At 36.1% G+C, this 20283-nt stretch overlaps 1 protein-coding gene across 4 annotated transcripts in view; it reads right to left on the reverse strand.

Annotated features, from left to right (window-relative positions):
- HEATR5B (HEAT repeat containing 5B) overlaps positions 1–20283 on the reverse strand; it is an 80419-nt gene that overhangs the window by 17918 nt on the left and 42218 nt on the right. For all 4 annotated transcript variants that reach the window (XM_036027856.1, XM_036027858.1, XM_036027857.1 and 1 more), the window contains exons 20-26: positions 15920–16109; positions 14124–14293; positions 11262–11406; positions 9508–9747; positions 8567–8818; positions 5974–6155; positions 3875–3943 (exon numbers count right to left, since the gene is read on the reverse strand). In XM_036027856.1, coding sequence (XP_035883749.1) covers positions 3875–3943; positions 5974–6155; positions 8567–8818; positions 9508–9747; positions 11262–11406; positions 14124–14293; positions 15920–16109 — 1248 coding nt within the window. The remainder of the gene's footprint in view (positions 1–3874; positions 3944–5973; positions 6156–8566; positions 8819–9507; positions 9748–11261; positions 11407–14123; positions 14294–15919; positions 16110–20283) is intronic.

The raw sequence follows: 20283 nt of genomic DNA on the forward strand, positions 1-20283 counted from the left end.
AAATTTTCTACCTACATCAGGCCAGTCATGAATAATTCTTCAATTTGACAACATTTCTGCTTACTACAGCCTAAGGGTTGCTCTGGGTGCTATAGAAGAGATTATTTTTTTAAGTAAAAGGAAAAATTCTGTTCCCTGTCCTCAAAAAAGAACAGACTGAATGAACTGTGAGAACTTTTAAGACTATAATAGTATACTTAAAAAACAGGAGGGAAGGATTCATTCTGGCAGGAAAAATGGGAATGTTTAGATTTCAGAAAGGACACATATAGGGGAGTTACATGGAGGAAGAGATGAGAGTAGGAAAGTTAACTGCGACTAGATTGCAGTACAATTTAAATTCCATTAGGACTGAACTCAGACTTGCTCGGTAAGCAATCATGAGTTTCCAAGGCTTCCGAGCAGGAAGATATTATTAGAATTGTGCTCCAGGATAAAGGCTGCTCCAGTACTTACGCATAGGAAGAAATATGTACAGACAGCAAGCAATGTGTTTCAGTTAGGTAACTATTACAAAATTATGGAACAGAGATGACAGGGATCAAACTGGGAAAGGAATGGAAAAGGAGGGGCATCGGGGAGAGAGCTGGAAGTAGAAATCACAGTCTGAAAATCAATTAAATATTTTTAGTTGGTGGGGCACAAGGACATGCAAAAAAGTGTGAGGAAGCAAAGGCTGCCAAATGCTGGTTACCGAAGCTGCTAACTTGGGTGAATGGAAGGAAGGCAACAGCACTGCCTAAGAGAGATAACATAAGAAAATAGACGTTTAGTGGAGACAAGAAGTTAGAGAGCATGATTTTGGTTGTGAACATTTTTTAAAAGATTTTATTTATTTATTTTTAGAGAGAGAGGGAGGGAGGAAAAGAGGGAGAGAAACATCGATGTGTGACAGAAACATTGATCAGTTGTCTGCCTCTCATACGCCCCACAGCCCAGGCATGTGCCCTGACTGGGAATCAAACCAGGGACCTTTCACTGCAGGATGACATTCAGCCCACATTACATACCAGCCAGGGCTGGTTGTGAACATTCTGACATGTTGAGTTTAAAGTACCAGAGACTCGGGAAAAGATGTTCAGCAGGCAGCTGGACACTTGGGTCTGGATTTTAGGAGCAAAGTCAAAGGTAACTTTGTAGACCCTGGAATGCTCCACACAGAGGTGATAACTAAAGCAATGTTACTAGGTGAATCTGTTCAGGAATTGATGTATTTTTTAAAAAAGATTTAAGGACAGAACATGGGGAAAATAGTTACACCGACAGGACAAACTGAATAAGAACAAACAATGAAAGAAATTGAAAGGCTAGAAACACAAAAGGAAAACCAGGGAAGTGTGGCGATAACTGGATCCAAGGGAAGAATGTCCAGAAGGAAGGCGTGGTCTGATAGTGCCAGCTTTACTCAACAATTACAAGTCGTTGCTGTCTTATCTGAAATCCTCGGGCCAAGGCGTGTTCCACAAATCACAATGTTTTGGCAAAGGTAACAAGGTACAAAGACCTCATGAAGAAAGACACCAACCAAGATGTGTGGCTGTACCACATATTTGAAACACAGATATTTCTCAAGTGAAAGGCAGTATGAATCACACTAAAACTAAAAGAGATTAGTCAGTATTCTAGTCTCCCTAAGCTTCATGTCAGGGCCAAATGAGTGGGGTCAGCTCAGGTTATGCTACCAAACAAATTATGAAAAAGCTTATGGCTTTCAGAGCACCTGGATGTGGAATCATGGTTAATGGATTGTGTTCCTATATTTAAAGCATTTTAAAAGTTGAGAATAAATATATATGTAACGATTTTATTCTCTTACATTCTTATCCTCAGTGAATTAAAAACTAAATTGAATAAAAATTAATAAGGATATTTTAAAATTGATGATCAATTATAAACATACTGAGGGCAAAATTAAATGCCAATCAAAACAATGTTGAAAATGACGTTTAAAGTGAAAAAGACTAAATATAAGTATAAAAATAAGGAGTTAATACTCCTAAGGAGATGAGACATATTGGAGAGATTTGAGAATACTTCTGTGAAATTTGGTAGAAATACAACTGTAAGTTGAGGAAAATTATAAAGATTGAGGTAGGCACTAAGTTTACTTTGCAAAGACCCAAGTTCTTTTTCCACTTTAAAGAACATCAAGTTAGAAACTGCAGCTACTGCAATAGAGTTTGATTAATGTAGAAAGAAAAAGCCAACACTGAATTAGCAAGATCATATTCAGAGAAAAGATCTTGGTCTTATATCAAAAGAATGGTGAATGAATGTATATTTATAAGTTTTAAGCTGAAATCTGTGTTTAAAATGTGTAATATGTTTATGATTCCCACCCTGCTTTAAATAATGTTTTGATTAACCCAGTGATTACCATCCCCAAATGTGTTACAGTTGAGGGTCTTCCTACAATATCTAAAAATTACCCTGGGATGCCATGTTTCATGATCTGCCTAAAGCCAAGTCCTTACTTTCCCATAAGGAAACACTGCTTCGCCTTTTGCAAAATCAGGTTTTCTTCCAGAAACAGGATAGGAGGTCAAAAATTTATGCCTGCCCCTATAAAAGAAGAAACTGCTTATCAAAAAAAGCAGCTAGGGCCACGTAAGAACCAAGATGTTTAAGGCATCTTCAGTAACAGGAAATTGTCATACTACTCATTCACAAGATAAAATTGTAATAGCTTTTGCTTTTCTAGTGATGAGAAGCTTTGTGAGAGGTTTCCTCTGCTTAAATACTATGCTCTGAAACATTACCAGGATACACTTATGCTATGTGACTGTGACTTCTCAGGTTTGCTGGCATTCCAAAGCAAATGATCTACTCTCACTCCCAAGTATGTACCACGACCCACCCAGACCTCTTTCTTAACCAAGGCTCCCTCCTCTGCCTCTGGTCTGTGATTGGTGGGAGGAGTTCATTTCTCTTAAGGCCACCATTAAGACAGCTGGCTTCAGAGAAATAACTCTTAACAGTGGAAGGAAGAGGCAAATCCATTCAACCCCAGAGAGAACCAAGTCAGAAATTTCAAATCATCGTTGCAACACAGAACATTTTCTCCAGAGAGCCCACATGTAGCTTAATTGTGGATTCAAAGAAATAATGATAGACCACAGCTCTGTACTCCAGAAAACATGCAAGGAGAGAATTACTTCTATTCTATCCTTAGGTGAGCAAATGAGGAATCTGATTTCTGAAAGGTTAGACATTAATGCATGAATCCTTTTTCACGATGAGGCATAAAAAAGAGAAACTTATTAAAGGTGTAGGAACATGTGCTTTTGTGACTCTCTTCAGATACAATAATGTAAGACTAATCCCTGGGATTAATTTTGCAATGAAATATCCATATTGTGAAATTCTTTTGGACAATTTAATATCCAAAAACTCACAGAGTTTTCACAGCCTGTCATCAAAAAAATCTGTTGTCTCCTAATTATCATTATGATACATTCTTTAATTATTCCAGAGTTTGAGACCTTTTATTTTAGTTCCTCTTACGACTGTCATGTTTCTGTTCGCTTCTGGGTTATATAAGAGCTTCTGTAGCCCAAAGTCATGTCCTCAGTGATGACAAAAAAAGGGGAATGCGATGAACAGTTTCTATTTCATCATTTGATACAGAATAAAAAAGAAAACTGTCACTGTTATATTACCAAGATAAAAATAAATGTTATGACAAAAAGGGAATGTGATTAACAGTTTCTATTTCATTATTAGATACAGAATAAAAAGAAAACTGTCACTGTTATATTACCAAGATAAAAATAAATGTTATTTAATTTTTCTATGTTCTTTCTTGGAAGTGAAATTCTAAGATACCTGTGAATTTACAGACAGTAACAAGAGAAAACCGTATCTTTCTTCTTACCTGGCAGGCTTTAGCTATGATGTCTGATGGGGTGTCTTGTGAAAAGGCTGGTCTTAGAGCAGCTCCCACCTGGAAAAGTAAGTGCAAGCATTTTATTTTTAAAAATAAGTTCTCGACATAAAGCCTCTTTTGTCTTTGAAGATGAAAACACACGAAACACTCCTTTGTTCCTTTCTTTTTTATTATGTCACTGTCATCTTTCTTTCCAGTTACACTGAACTCAGCCATGTCATTTTTCTTTTGTTTTCTAGGAGGATACCATTATCAAATCCATATGGATACTATACCAAATAGGCAATGAATTTTGTTTTTTTTCCTTTGTTTTTGTTAAATTGTAGACAGGATTTTCAAAGTTAGGTGTTCCCAAAGATAAAAAAGACTGCTATCCTTTTTTCCCCTGTTTTCCTAAGTATATTTCTAACAATATTTACTTCATGAGGGAATCTTATGTAACTGGATCAATTCTGTTAAATAACTTAGTCCTAAAAATTCACAGTCACTAAAAAAACTGAAGAGATCATTTCACCTCACAAAGAGATGCTTGAAAAGATGATTGTTCAAGAAATCTTATTTTAGGTACTGTTGTTATAGCAATAAGTGGAGGAATCTGAGCTTTACTTTTAATAAGCCAACATCAGTTACAGATTCTTAGATACATCAGATTTAATGTCAGAGCTAAATAAGGGATTAGATGTAGTCAACTCCCAACTGAGATGTCTTCCCTTTCACTAGAGATACACCTGCGAAAGCATATCAACAGCACTGAAGAAATGAACCCAGAACCCCTCTCTGTGACTAAAGACACATGGCTACTAACCGCAGTATTAGTATTGCAACAATCAACTAACCGCAGACGTGGTAGCTGGGTCCTGTACTGAAGGAGAAGAATGCTACAAAAGAGATTATTGGGTCAACTGGTAAAACTAGAATATGATAGATCATATAAAAATAGTGTAACAACGTTGAATTTTCAGAAATTGATAACTCTTCTTGATTATGTTCTACAGTGTTTTTGTCCTTTGGAAATACAGACTGAAGTGTTCAAGGGTAATGACACATGATTTAAATAATTTACTTTTAAAAGGTTTAGAAATAAAAGTGTATGTGTGGGTAAAGAGAGGAAAGACAGACACGATCAATGATAAAGCAAATGAGGCAAAATTAACAATTGGCAGATATAAAGGGTATAAGCCAGTTTTTTGTACTATTCTTGCAACTTTTCTGTTTGATTTTATTTTTAAATAAAATGTTTAACAAAAAGAAACGACCTTCAACCTAATAGGTTGGGTATTTGGGAGTAAACAATTATATACAGGTTTTCAGTAGCCAGTTGGGCTAGCAACTAACTTCCTCACTTGTACTTATGATGGAAAAACAAGGGATTATACATTATTCACACTTTATTTTAAGTTTGAGCACAGCTTTTAGATAAGTTGTGGTATGTCCAGCACCAAGATTTTTGTATAATCACAGTAAAAAAAAGTTTATTCTTTCCTTGCTAACATAAGCTTTTCCCTTTACATAACCCACCATTACTAGGATCACATCAAATACGCCTCATTTGAAGGACACAAATAAAGGAATAAACTTCAGGAGAAATAACTCTGTTTAGAATGAAATAAAAAAATTTTTTGACAGTACTAATTCTTTCAGTAATATTTTATCTGCTGTTTTTAACAGTTAATTTCTTTCAGCATACAGGGCACAATTGCTTTTTGTTTTTAAAAAGGCTTACAAAGAAAGTCTAGATATATAAAAACAATGGGAACAAATCCACAGCACTCTTTGAATGTTCTCTTTATCTTTAAGTGGCTTGGCTAAATATGTAAAACACAAGACAGGAAAGCCAGACTGGAATTTCTATTCTAGGTTTATCACTAACGTACTATCACTACTTAAAAATAGTGACAAGTGTTATACTATTGTTTCCGCAACTGTGGGCTGATTCAAACTATGTAACAGACGAAGGCTGTAGAGATACGCCTACCCCATGAATCAAAAGGTTGTAGTTGCAAATACATTTCTCCAGTGGATCCTCACTCCTTTAATGGTCACCCGATAGATCAATATTAAGTTTTTAAATAAACAGAGTATCTCACATTAGCTTGATACTGCTCCAGAATCACATGACCTGGAAATTCTGGCTCAGGCACAGATGCAAACTTCTTGATAATGTCTTCAAGTGCTTGGAGCCCAGCCATGCGCAGCTGGTTGCTGTGATCAGTTGCAGCCATGAATGCCATGCGAATCAGGTCGGAAAGATGAAGTACCAAGAGGTCATCTAAAAATAAAAATGGGAGGCAAAAGGTAACTTTTCTGAAAAAAGGTGTAATAACATAAAAATATGAAATGAAATAAATTTTTTATAAAGCAGTTTTGAATCACATATTTCAGTGTGCTTAAAAATAGCAAAGATAGACTTACAAGAAAGCTTGCACATCATAAGCTCTCAAGAACACTGGTAAACTAATTACCATAACTTTCCCCAAAGGAGTCTAATTCTTTAAGAACAGGGATTGGCAAATGTTTTCTGTAAAGAACCAGATACCATATTTGCCACCAGATATATGTATTTACCGTATAATGCGCTCCCATGTATAATGTGCACCCATGTTTTTTGGCCCAAACTTTCAGGAAAAAAATCTTTCACTTTAATTTTTAAATTCAATTATTTATATCTAGATACTTGCTTCCTATATTATAAAGGAATTCTAGCATTTATTTTTGAACATATTATGGCACAACAAATTTTATGTAACAAATAATGACAAAACACAAGAACAGACACAAGGTATTTCAGGCACTACCCACGTATAATGCACATCCTTATTTGTCCCTCAAAACTTGGGGCAAAAGGTACGCATTATACACAGCACAATATGACAGTAAATATTTTGACATGGCCAGCCATATAATTTCTACAGCAACTACTAAACTCTGCTGTTGTGTTATGAAAGTGGTCAGAGTGTATCTTCGGGTGGATATGTGGTGCTCCGACAAGGAATAAAGACAGTGCTTGGCTGCTACCCTACGTTCAGATTCACGTTTTATGCATGGTGTTCCATGTTTTAGTTTTTGTTTATTTTTTAATTCATTTGTAGGCTCTGCTACTTCTTAAACACAATAAAGTAAACTTACAGGCATTTTTAATGTACAGACTTCAATATTGTTAATACATACAATTTGTTTCCAGATGTTTAAAAAATGACAGGGAAATGAAGAGACAACAAAATACAAGACACAGAGCCTGCACAGCTCTCTGACTGTCTGGGTCTCTGCCTTGGGAAAATGCAGATACTGGACCTCATAATCTCTTTGCAAATTCCTCATTAATATCTGACCAAGGGGCTATGTGGTACAAAAAGCTTACAAAACATTAAAAATAGTGAGGAGTTTCAGTAATAAATAATTTCTACCTTCTTAAAAATACCTAATAGCATTTCTAAAATCTGTGAGTTTGAATTCTACCAAGGCACTCATAGATTCTGATATGCTCCATGCTGGGGACCACAAAACTTAATGTCACATGCCTTAAAGTTTTCTCATTTCTATAAAATAGAATGCCAACCTGACAGTTTTAACACTGAGTTGTTAAAACTAAGGAAACATAAGTTACTGCCATTGTTATCATTAGGAAAAATGAGATAGATATAGTGATAGACAGGAAGGAAGGAAGGAAGGGAGGGAGGGAGGGAGGGAAGGAAGAAGGAAGGAAGGAAAAGGAAAGAAGAAGGAAAGGGAAGGAAGGAGAGAGGGGAGGAGGAAAGGTAGCAGTCCTCAGGAGTGTCCAAACTGCAATCCACAGGCTGCATGCGGCCCAGGGTGGCTATGAAGGTGACCCAACACAAAATCCTAAATTTACTTAAAACATTACTTAGTTTTATTAGTTAGCTATGTACACTTTCTATATTAGTGATCACAAACCTGGGACCTGCTCAATGATTTTAAGATTACCGAAAGGGCCACTGCATAATTATTAGGGTTATTACATGAGGACTTTTTTGCTTATCTGTGGTGGTGGGTATCACAAAAATTATGCATAGACCTTTTTGTTGCTCATCAGTTTTTGTTAGTGTTTGTGTATTTAATGTGTGGCCTAAGACAATTCTTCTTCAAGCGTGGCCCAGAGATACCAAAAAATTGGACACCCCTGGTCCAAAGCATGTTAGGCCCTGGCCAGATAGCTTAGTAGGTTAGAGTGTCATCCCAATATGCCAAAGTTGCAGGTTTGATCCCTGGTCAGCACACATACAAGAAGTAACCAGTGAATGCATAAATAAGTTGTTTCTCTTCCCTCCTGCCCTTCTCTCTCTAAAATCAACAACAAAAAAAGTTTTTTAAAAAGAAAGAAAAGGGCCTGGCTGGTATAGCTCAGTGGATTGAGTGTGGGCCTGTAAAACAAAGAGTCACAGGTTCGATTCCCAGTCAGGGCACATGCCTGGGTTGCAGGCCAGATTCCCAGTAGGGGGTGTGTGGGAGGTAACTACATATTGATGTTTAACTCCCTCTCTTTCTCCATCCCTTCCCCTCTCTCTAAAATTAAAATAAATAAATCTTAAAAAAGAAAAAAATTAGTAGACTCCTCAGGGAAAAAAAGAAAAGAAAGAAAAGAAAGCATGTTACACAGCAGTAAAATATTGTAAACCTATAAAATAATACTTTGGGGAAAAGAAGTACAGACTTTAAACTTACTTGTAGGGTTTCGAAGTTTAGCAGAACGCGCCATGGCAAGATCAAAGTGAGCCTGGTCTGCATTCTCACACAAATGGATGATCCGACACAGGCAATCGGCGGCAAACACCCGAGTGGCCCACCGAGGTGCCACAAAAGGCTTTGACTTATCTTCTTCGCCTAGTGTGGTAAACATGGTATCATCGTCCATCTCATCTTTCTTTTCAGATTCTTCATCCTTTCCACCACCTAACGGAGTTGCTGTGCTCATATCTGTAACAAAAATAAAAGCATATTAAACCACCTCACACATAACAAAATAATGCTTTAGAAATAACAATGTTCAATTTCTAATAAAAAAAAGAAACATTAAACAATAGAACTGGCAAGCTTTCTTTTTTTAGACAATTAATAACAAGCCAAGGAAAGGGCAAAAAGATATTTTACATATGTCATTAATTTAACATACTGTGCTATATACAGAGTAACATGGGATTGTTTCTTTTATCCTCACCCAAGGCCATTTTTTTTCATTGCTTTTAGAGAGAGGGGGAGAGGGAAAGGGAAGGGAAAGAGAGGGGAGAGAGAAATATCAAAATGCGAGAGAAACATTGATCGGTTGCCTCCTTATGTCCCCTGACCAGGGTTCAGACCCGCACCTTTTGATTTATGGGTTGATGCTCCAACCAACTGAGCCACGCTGGCCAGAGCTCAGTAACCTGTGATTTTTATACAGGAAATTTTCATTTGAACTTAGTCATTTTCCAAAAAATAAAGAAAGGTCACTAGTCTGTAATACACTCATCAACATTTTTACAGATATTTAGATTAAAAACTAAGTATTTTTAAATGTAAGTTCAAATTTATATCTATATATATTTATATGTGTATATATAAGTATATATCAGAGGTAAAAGAATTTTCATTATTTTGAGGATATATTTTCTATATTAAGTACGTACCACTAGATGCTGCCAGGACATCTTTACAAAGCATTAGCCAGTGGGAAAGTTTTTCTACAGCCAGTGATGAAAGCATATGTCCCAAAGTATCATGAATATCAGAACATAATTTTCTGTCAGTCTCCCGGTCTAGCATTCCAAAAAGAAGTCCCTCAAGACCTGTTTCTGTTATATTAACACCTTGGTGCCGGCAATGGATATCACTTTGAGAACTAACTCCAGGTGCAAAAGGACTGACATCTGAAAAGCAATTATTACAGATGAACTTTGCAAAAGATTTTGCTGTATATTGTAAGTAACAATTACACTAAGAATTAAGGTTTACACGTAAATTCATAATAGCAATAAAACCAGCTAGCTATATTTATCTGTGGTCTCCATTCTACATATCTTCAGATGAGAGTTTAATCTGACAATTAAAAGTAAAATCCCGATATGTAACACTGATATTCTTAGATATTTTAAATAAATCTCCAGGGAATGATGCTCAATAAATATATTTGATTCTGACAAGAGAGGTAAAGAGACATTTTTAAAATAGATTTAATTTAATGGACTGAAAAAAATTTGCTATATTTGTTGGAAGAACAAACAAACTTATTTAGTCTCATACTTCAGATATCTTTTTCAAATCTATAAAGCAAGAATACAAATTATAAATGGATTGTATCCTAAAAGTTCATTTAAAATTTTCAAAAATCCTTTCTAAGAAACATACAATCAAAAAATAATACAGTTAATGAATCAGTAGTAAAGTTCTTGCTTTATCTGAAAATCTTTTCATTCTCATAAACAGAAGAAGTAATAAAACTAGCAGCCATAAGAATAAGTACAGTATGTCTGTTAATAGAATTCTCATTATACTATGCTAAAATTGAGAATATTTTGGTATCTTCCTTCTTAGTCCCCACGCAACTTCTATGCATTAGAAAGTCTTTAAAAAAATTATTGCTGACATTATTACAGAGGTCCTCATTTCCCTCCCTTTGCCTGCCTCCACCCATCACTCACCCCTCCCCCTTCCCTCTGGCAGTCCTCACCCTGTTGCCAATGTCTGTAATTCATGCATTTATGTTCTTTGACTAATCCCTTCACCTTCTTTCATTCAGGCCCCTGCTCCCCACTCCCCTCTGATTGCTGTCAGCTTTTCTCTCACAATAGGGGAAATATCTGTCAATTAAGCTCTGAAAATTTTGTTCCCAAACGACATATCCCTAGAAAGTAAAAGAGCAGCTATGAATTCAAGCTATACTAAAAGCCCTCAGAAAGCAGAAAGACATGAGGACCTGAAGCAAGCAAAGATCTACCTGTTACTACCAAAATATCTACAAATATTTCGTAGATTATTGGTTACTTTGGCCTTATCTCTTAGAAGAAAAGTTATATCACAAAAAGTTAACTACTGTCAAAGACTGGAAGCTTTCAAAATCAATCATTTCTCTTTTCAGGAGTCTATTAGTGATACCAAGCAACACCCCTGCAGTTAGTCATCCATTACACAGCTAAATCATTCTCAAGGGATAGCAGAGCACTCAGATACTAAATGGTATCTTTTGAGCTATACAACTTTTTTAAAGGTAAAAGTGTAAAATTATAAAAAAACTATAATTTTTAAGGTGATAATGATTTTATTTCAAAGAATAAGAAAATTGACCATATTTTAACACACAAAATAATGTTACTGAATAAGTAATAGTCATTTGAAACATTAAAGTATTTAAATGAAGAGAATATTGGTTTATAAAATAACTTACTAGCGCCGCTGCTCTCTTTGTCCCCAGCATTTTTTGCTAGGCTCATGGCGTACTCGCATACTTCCGCGGCTTCCCTCTGCGCAAGCTGCCGGAGACACGCCACCGCCGCTCGCCGAAGCAACAGATGGGAGCTACATAAGTGAACCTGGGAATCGTAACAGTTTTAGACATTTTTTTTAAAGCTGTAATTGTACTTGCATCAGGAAGATATATAAACACCTAACTTGGGAAGGGGCTCTTCATTTAACAGCCTCAATTGTTTAAAAAATATAAGCCTTTTAGAAAAATAATGGCCTTTTAGAAAAATAATACCAGTAAAATATAGAGAGAATATTTTGGTAGTGAAAAGAACTGTCTCAAGACCTGGGCACTGAGTACCAGACAATATATTTAGTAAGATTCCAGGAGGATCTTTTTCTTTCATATCTTATTTTATACATGGTCCTACTAAACTTTCTCATTTAATCCTTGAGGTTCTACTAAGGATATCAATTTGGAGACATAATCTTGTGTTAACACAAAGGAAACTCATTGCATTCCCTATGGTTTACTGGTAACTGCCACTGAGATAAACAGTCATGTCATTACTTTCCCAGGTCCTCTTAAATGTGTTCTATCTCATAAGGTCAACCTCAATAGTATCTTTAAGGAGGAAAAAAAAGGAGAAGAAGCAGACAACTTGTGGAGCATGTGTCTGCATCTTCACCACATGTCAGTTGCCTATCTAAGCTCGTATCGGGTAACAGGTTCACCTTGCTCAAGAGGGGTCATCTGTGGCCTCAGAGACTGGGCATTAGGCCATGGTTTTTGTCAGGATGTCATATGTCACACTGCAGATATAAATCTAGTGCATATTCTTAGTTGACTATTTTCTTTGTGGGTGTTCTTTGTAAACATTTGATGTGCATCTGGTTTCTGCCCTGTGGCACACTCAAACTCCTTGATGACCTGGGACTAATTCAGTTCCCTGTGGTCTGTGGTGAAACAGGTGCAAATTTTGCTGAGTGAAGCTAAATATACGACACGAGGCCTAATGCCATGGCCTTTCAGCTCCTTCACCACATCCTGGATGACCTCTTCCATTTCCTCAGCAATATCTTCCCAGGGTTTCAGCTACAGTGCCTTTCCTTTTCCCTATGTATCAGCCTCCTCCTGTCTTTACCTTTCTCCCTTACCCAAATGAGGCTTCATAATCCATTTCAGTGCCGTCTTGTTAACTTCCTCACCTCCCTCATCCTGCTGTCATTGAACTGAATCTGCTTGGCCAAAGCCCAACTGTGAATGTAGCCAAGTGTGGCTGCTCAATGCCTGCACCCACCTTGTTTACAGGTGCTGTAAAAGAATCTCACAACGTGGTGAACTGGTACCATCCTGCATCGCATGATGGACCCAAAGAGGGACACTGACCTCTAGGGAACCCTCAGTCCTAAAACAGGATCTTGTATTTCTCCATTTCCTCCGACTCCCACATCCTATTCTCCTCAAACTTCTCACCCTCCTCTTTGCTCCCTCATTCATGGAACTTCGTCTTCCCTTTGACTCAACTAAAAAGTAAAAATCATTAGATAACTCGCTGTACTTCCAGCCACCAAATCTACAAATGCACCTCTACCCACACTCATCCTCTCCTTTCTCTGGGTTGTCCTGGAAGAGATATCCCTTTATGTATGCCCTGGAAATGCTGCCCCATGAGAAACCTTGGAAGATTATTCCCTCTGTCCTAGATCTTTACCTCCCCAACCCTACTGGCTTCATCTCAGTAGCATTTAAATATGCTCTCTTCTTGCTACTGTAGGAGAAAAAGAGTCTCTCTTGTCTATCACTCCCTGTCCTCTGTCCTCTCCTTTACAGTCAAACTTCTGGAAAGAAGTTTCTGTTTATATTCCATCTGTAACCCAATGTATTTGGGCTTCTATTTGTACTACTCCACCAGATGACTAAACAGTTTCTTAACTGCATCCCTCCTTCCTTCTCAGGGCCTTTCATATATTTTCCCTCTGCCTAAAAATAAATGCTGTCTTCTCCAATACGCTGCTCTTTCCCAAACTAACTCCTATTTATCCTGAAGATCACACCTTAAATATCATTTTTTCAGGGGACTCTTTTCTGAATGTCTGAATTATGACAGGTTCCCTGTTAAATGCTCTCCTGTAGCCTTTTCTAACACTCATTTGTAAATAGTCACTGTTGATAATGTTCCCTTGAAACTATAAACTTCATTATGACAGAGGCTTCATCTTATCTCACTCAGAAATCTATCCCCTGTACTCTGCATGGTGCCTGACACATAGCAGGCTCTCACCAAACATTTGCTGAGTGAATAAATTAACAACTGTGAGGGTAGCAACAGAGTCTCAGAAGTTATCAATTTATACTTTAGGAAACAGCCCTGACCAGTGTGGCTCAGCTGGTTGGGTATCAGACTGCAAAGTGAAAGGTTGCCGATTCAATCCCCGGTCAGGACACATGCCTGGGTTGTGGGTTTGGTCCCTGGTCGGGATGTGTGCAAAAAACCACTGACCGATGTTTCTCTCCCACTTTCTCCCTCCCTTTCCCACTCTCTAGAAATAAATAATAAAAACTTAAAAAAAGAACTTTTGGAAAAAAATTCTGAGTGGGAAAGACTAAAAAAAATATGATATATTCATTCCCAGCCAAGAAAGAAATAGTTCATCAAAATACTTATGACATGAAAAGAAAATCACTACATAAAATAAATCATCATAAAATGACTACCAAAGCTGAAACCCTAGATTTCACCATCCAGGAAACCTATTTTTTTATTTTGGTCCAGTGTGATCTTTTGGGAAACAAACTGGAGCTCTCTAAACAAATCAATACGTGAAAGAGCTTCATACTTACACAAAGGCTAGGAACAAGACTAGATAGATTGACATGTCGTGGTGCAAACATGTGAAGCTGCTGAAGGCAAGATATGGCAGCTGCCTGAACGAGAGAATCTGAATGGTCCTGGGTAATCGCACAACCCACTAAACAAGAAGAACGAATTGTAGAAGTTGTCGCTCCATTTCCTAGTAGTAAAATAAAAGAAAATGGACAATACAACTATTTTATTATTATCAACAAAAATATTTCTAGAAAATTATTTTCTAAATAACCTTCCTTCTACTTACTATTCAGATTGTTTGGAAATGATTTCAAAACACAATGACATATAGATGACAATAATGTACTTCTTTTAGGTTTAGCTAGATTTATATTAATTTACTGAAAAATTATATTGTCTTTTAAATCCATCCATTTTATTTGAAAGAGCTAAAAGAGTCCTCATTTCTTGTTCTCTGTTAAACCAACATTATCATCTCTATTATATAATAACTTGAAATCCCATTTTCCAAATAAGATTAATAGCAACTTTTACAGAGATAGTAGGAAAAGTCGTAGTGTTATATATTGTCTATATAAAAATGTCTTAATTGCCAAATATAAGTGATTTAAAATTTTTCCCAATGCAAAATAATATACACACAGGAAGACTAAACAAGGAAATCACAGAATCATAGAAGTCACATTCTATTTTGAAATACGCATTGCCTCATCATCATGTCAGAAAGCACTTGGTAAACACATATACTTAATCAAAAGCACATATTTATTCTCTCCATATCCTTCTGATATTTACTGAAGAAAGAACTATCACCTTTCTCAAAGGGGACACTAAGTCCCAAAAAGAGACATATCTAAATCACCTATTTTTTTCAATTCCTAGCATTTTTCCTTAAGATCTTTTATTTCCAATCTTTTGTTTCCACTGCTTTCTTTTTAAAAATATCTGTCCATGATGGTTAAGAATACAAGCAGAGGATATTGATCTGGGCTTCATTTCTGATCCCAACCATTCACTGGCATATATATATGATTTTCAAATATATATATTTGAAAAAAACTTTTGACCTCTCTCAGCCTCAGTGTCTCATCTATAAAAAAGAGAGATATATTTATCTCAGGACTGTTGTCATAATTAAATGAGATGATGTTTATAAAAAGTTTGACCCACTGAAAGCACTTAATAAATACAGAAATAAACTCTGAAAGTAGCTTACATATTCAAAATAAATTCACAGTAATTTGCTGACTGCAGCGTTTAATTTAACCATTAGTGGGATTATTTCAGTGTAATTCAGTGGTAAGAACATGGAACTTAGACTCATAAATCTGCTACTCATTAGTTCAGTAACTCTAAGCAAGTTAGTTATCTTCTCTGAGCTCACTTCCACAGGGAAAATTAGATGATACTACCTACTTTATGGCAGTGGTTTTTCAAACTATGCTCCTGATCCTTGGAATTAAAAAGATAGCAAAGCAAAAGTTCATGAATACAAGTGAATTGTTCTCCAGGCCAAAAAATTTCTCCCTTCATCTTTACCTTAATGGGACACCAATTAACATTTCATTTAGAAACGTTTTCTCTGTTCAAGACTTCAAAAAACACTGCAAGTCACATGTTTGTTGTAGGGATTAAACAAACTAACACATGTAAAAAGCAGAGTTCCAGGCTTTCCATAAATTGTAAGTATTCAGTTCACAGTAATGATTATTATTATTACAAAATTTCTTTAAGCAACATGATGATGACATTCAGGAAATTGAAAGATAGCAATTATCTGTCTCATTCCTCTAATTTAAGATGAACTTACCCTGTAGCTCAGGGCCAACAGTAGTGATTATAGCACCCAAGCATCTACCCAAACACTGATGAACTTCCGTATGTGAGGGTGGAACTGTCAGCAGCAAGGTAAGAACTAGAGATAATGTCGGTTCCACATATCGACGATACATTGGGCCACTGGAATCCACTATCAAAGCCAGTGAATGAAGAGACCAAGTCTGGAATAAAATACAATTTTAGTTGTCAGAAATAGAGTACATGAAATTAGTTTTTAAGTTAAATTTTAGTAAATATCATTATCTTAGTTTTTAATCTATGATCTAGAAATATTTAAAAATATATTTGTTAAGAAATAGCACATAAGAGATAGCACATAAACTACCAACTGCCAACAAAAAAAGTAACAGATACAAATGCTATGTTTAAAGTTTCTCTCCAGCATGACTTTGACTGTCAGAAATAAAATTTCAGTGATGAACTAATTTTCTTCTACTATAATATATACAGGGTCCAGCACAAATAATGATCCTTTTTTATAAAAAAATGATAAGCATGTAATTCTGTAACATAACAATACCATACTCAAGTATATCATATGACATTTTAGGTGAAATGTTCAAATTAAAACTAAATTATTACACCCATATTATTACCTTACCAACTACTTTCAAGGAGACCTTACTTCTGCCAGACTTTGTATAACCCTGGTAAACACATAAGAACCCAATACAGGAACACCTAAATATATAAGGAAAATCTAGAGGATTTCATGAAAGCTATAGACAGCAATACACTCATCATAAGGGATTTAACACCCCATTGTCAATAATGGATAGATATTCCAAGCAAAGAATCAACAAGGATATTGTGGCATTGCACAACACTCTAGATCAAATGGACTTAATTGATATATACAGTACCTTTCAACCCAAAGAAGCAAAATATACATTCTTTTCAAATGCACATGGAACATTCTCAAAGACAGACCACACAATAGGACACAAAAAAAGCCTCAACAAATTCAAGAAAATTGAAATCATATGAAGCATCTTCTAGGATCACAATGGCTTGAAACTTTCTAGTTTCAACCTCAAGGAAAAAACCCAAAAGCACTCAAATATATGGAGACTGAATAGCATGCTATTAAATAATGAACTGGTTAACAATGAGGTCAAGGAAGAAATAAAAAAGCTTCTGGAAACAAATGAAAATTAACACACAATAGCACAAAACCTATGGGACACAATGAAGGCAGCAGTCCTGAGAGGGAGGTTCAAAGCAATGCAGGCCTACCTAAAAAAGACAGAAAAATATCAAATAATCAATCTAACCCTACATCTACAAGAACTAGGGGAACAAAAACCAAGCCCAGAGCAAGTTGAAGGAAGGAAATATTCAAGATCAGAACAGAATTGAATGACATAGAGACTAAAGAACAATTTAAAGGATCAATAAATCTAGGAGCTAGTTCTTTGAAAAGATAAACAAAATCAACAAACCTTTAACCAGACTCATAAAGAAAAAAAAAGAGAGGACCCAAATAAATAAAATCAGAAACAAAAGAGAAGAACTTACAAGCAATACAGAAATACAAAGGATTCTAAGAAATTATACAACAAATATATGCCAAGAAATTTGACAACCTGAGTGAAATGGACAAATTTCTAGAAACATATAATCTTCCAAAACTGGTTCAAGAAGCAGCAGAAAGCCTGAATAGACCAATAACAACTAGTGAAATTAAAGCAGTAATCAAAAAACTCCTGGCGCACAAAAGCCCTGGACTGGATGGCTTCACAGGCAAATTTACCAAACATTTAAAGAAGAATTAACTCCTATCCTTCTCAAACTATTCCAAAAAATTCAAGAAGAGGGCAGACACCCAATCTCTTTTTATGAGGCCAGTATCATCCTAATTCCAAAACCAGGTAAAGACACAAGAAAGAAAACTATAGGACAATATATCTGACGAACATAAATACTAACATTCTCAACAACATATTGGCACATCAGATCCAGCAATACATTAAAAAGGTTGTACAGCATGATCAAGTGGGATTCATCCCAGAGATGAAAAAATGGCACAATACTCGCAAATCAATAAATACAATACACGACATAAACAAAATGAAAGACAAAAATCACATGGTAGTATCAATAGATGCTGAAAAAACATTTGATAAGGTACAGCACCCATTTATGATAAAAACACTCAGCAAAATGCTAATAGAGTAAGTATACCTCAACATAACAAAGGCCATATACGAGAAACCTACAACCAACATCATACTCAATGGGCAAAAATTTAAGGTTTCCCCCTAAGACCAGGAACAAGACAAGAATGTCTGCTTTCGCCCCTTTTATTCAACATAATACTAGACACATAGTTCTAGCCACAGTGATCAGACAAAAAATAGAAATAAGAGGCAGCAGAATTAGAAAGGAGGAAGTAAACCTGGCATTATTTGCAGGTGACAATGACAGTGTACAGAGAAAACCCCATAGGCTCCACCAACAAAGTACTCATCCTAATAAATGCATTTGGCAAAACAGCAGGATACAAAGTCAATATTCAGAAATTGAAGGCATTTTGTACACAATGAAATATCAAAAACAGAAACTAGCAAAATATCCCATTTATCGTAACAAGAAAAATAAAGTACTTAGGAATAAACCTAACCAAGAAAGTAAAAGATCTGTACTCAGAAAACTACATAATACTGAAGAAAGAAATTAAGGAAGATAAAAATAAATGGAAGCATATACCATGTTTATGGATTGGAAGAATTAATAACCTTGAAATGTCCATACTACTCAAAGCAATCTACAGATTCAATGCAATCCCTATTAAAATACCAATTGTATATTTCACAGATATAGAACAAATATTTTAAAAATTCATATGGAACCAGAAATGACCCCAAATAGCCTCAGCAATCTTGAGAAGGAAGAACAAAGTAGGAAGGAATCATGATACCTGATATCAAACTATACTACAAGGCCACAGTAATCAAAACAGTCTGGCACAGGCACAAGAACAGACACTTAGATAAATGGAACAGAATAGAGAGCCCAGAAATAAACCCAAGTCTCTATGGTCAATTAATATTCAACATAAGAGGCAGGTGCATAATAAGGAGTAAAAATAGCCTTTTCAACCAATGGTGTTGAGAGATCTAGACAGCTCCATGCAAAAAAATGAAACTCGACCACCAACTTCCTCCATACACAAAAATAAACTCAAGATGGATAAAAGACTTAAATATAAATTGCAACACCATAAAAGTCCTAGAAGAGAGTACAGGGAGGAAAATCTCAGATATTCCACACAGCAATATTTTTGCTGGTATATCACCTAGGGCAAGGGAAATAAAGGAAAAAAATAAACAAATGGGATTACATTAAATTAAAAACCTTCTGCACAGCTAAAGAAGACATCATCAAAATGAAAAGGGATCCAACCACATGACAAAACATATTTGTCAATGATACCTCAGACAAGGGTTTGATTTCCAAAATATATAAAGACCCCGCATGACTCAACACCAGGAAGATGAACAATCCAATTAAAAAATGGGCAAAGGACCTGAACAGACACTTCTCCAAGGAGGACATACAGAGGAACCAGAGACATATGAATGGATGCTCAATATCTCTAGCCATCAGAAAGATGCAAATTAAAACCACAATGAGATACCACCTCACAATGATCAAAATGGCCACCATTAACAAACCAACAAACAACAAATGCTGGCAAAGATGTGGAGAAAAGGGAACCCTAATATAGTGCAGGTGGGAATGCAGGCTGGTACAACCACTGTGTAAAACAGTATGGAATTTCCTCCAAACACTAAAAATGGCACTCTCTTTTGATCCATCAATTCCACTGTTGGGATTATACCCAAAGAATCCTGAAACACCAATTCAGAACCTATGTGCTCTTATGTTCACAGCAGTGCTATTTACAATATCTAAGTGCTGGAAACAGCCTAGGTGCCCATCAGTAAATGAATGTACCAAAAAAACTGTGGTACATTTACACACTGGAATACTACACAGCAGAAAGAAAGAAGGAGCTCCTACCTTTCACCATAGCATGGATGGATCTGGAGAATATTATGCTAAGGGAAATAAGCCAAGCAGTGAAAGACAAATACCATATGATCTCACCAATAAAACAAACCTAATGAACAAAACAAACAAGTGCACAAAACAGAACGAAAGGCATAGAAACAAGGAACAGACTGACACTGACCAGAGAGGAGGGGATCGGGGGATAAGGGTGGAAAGAAGGGGAAGAGACTAGTCAGGAATCACATATGAATGATCCATGGACATGGACAACTGGGTGAGGACTGACTCTGGGAGCAGGGGATGAAATGAGTGGAGGAG

This window comes from Phyllostomus discolor, chromosome 6 (genome assembly GCF_004126475.2).
Source record: "Phyllostomus discolor isolate MPI-MPIP mPhyDis1 chromosome 6, mPhyDis1.pri.v3, whole genome shotgun sequence".
In the NCBI taxonomy this organism is placed as follows: Eukaryota; Metazoa; Chordata; class Mammalia; order Chiroptera; family Phyllostomidae; genus Phyllostomus; species Phyllostomus discolor.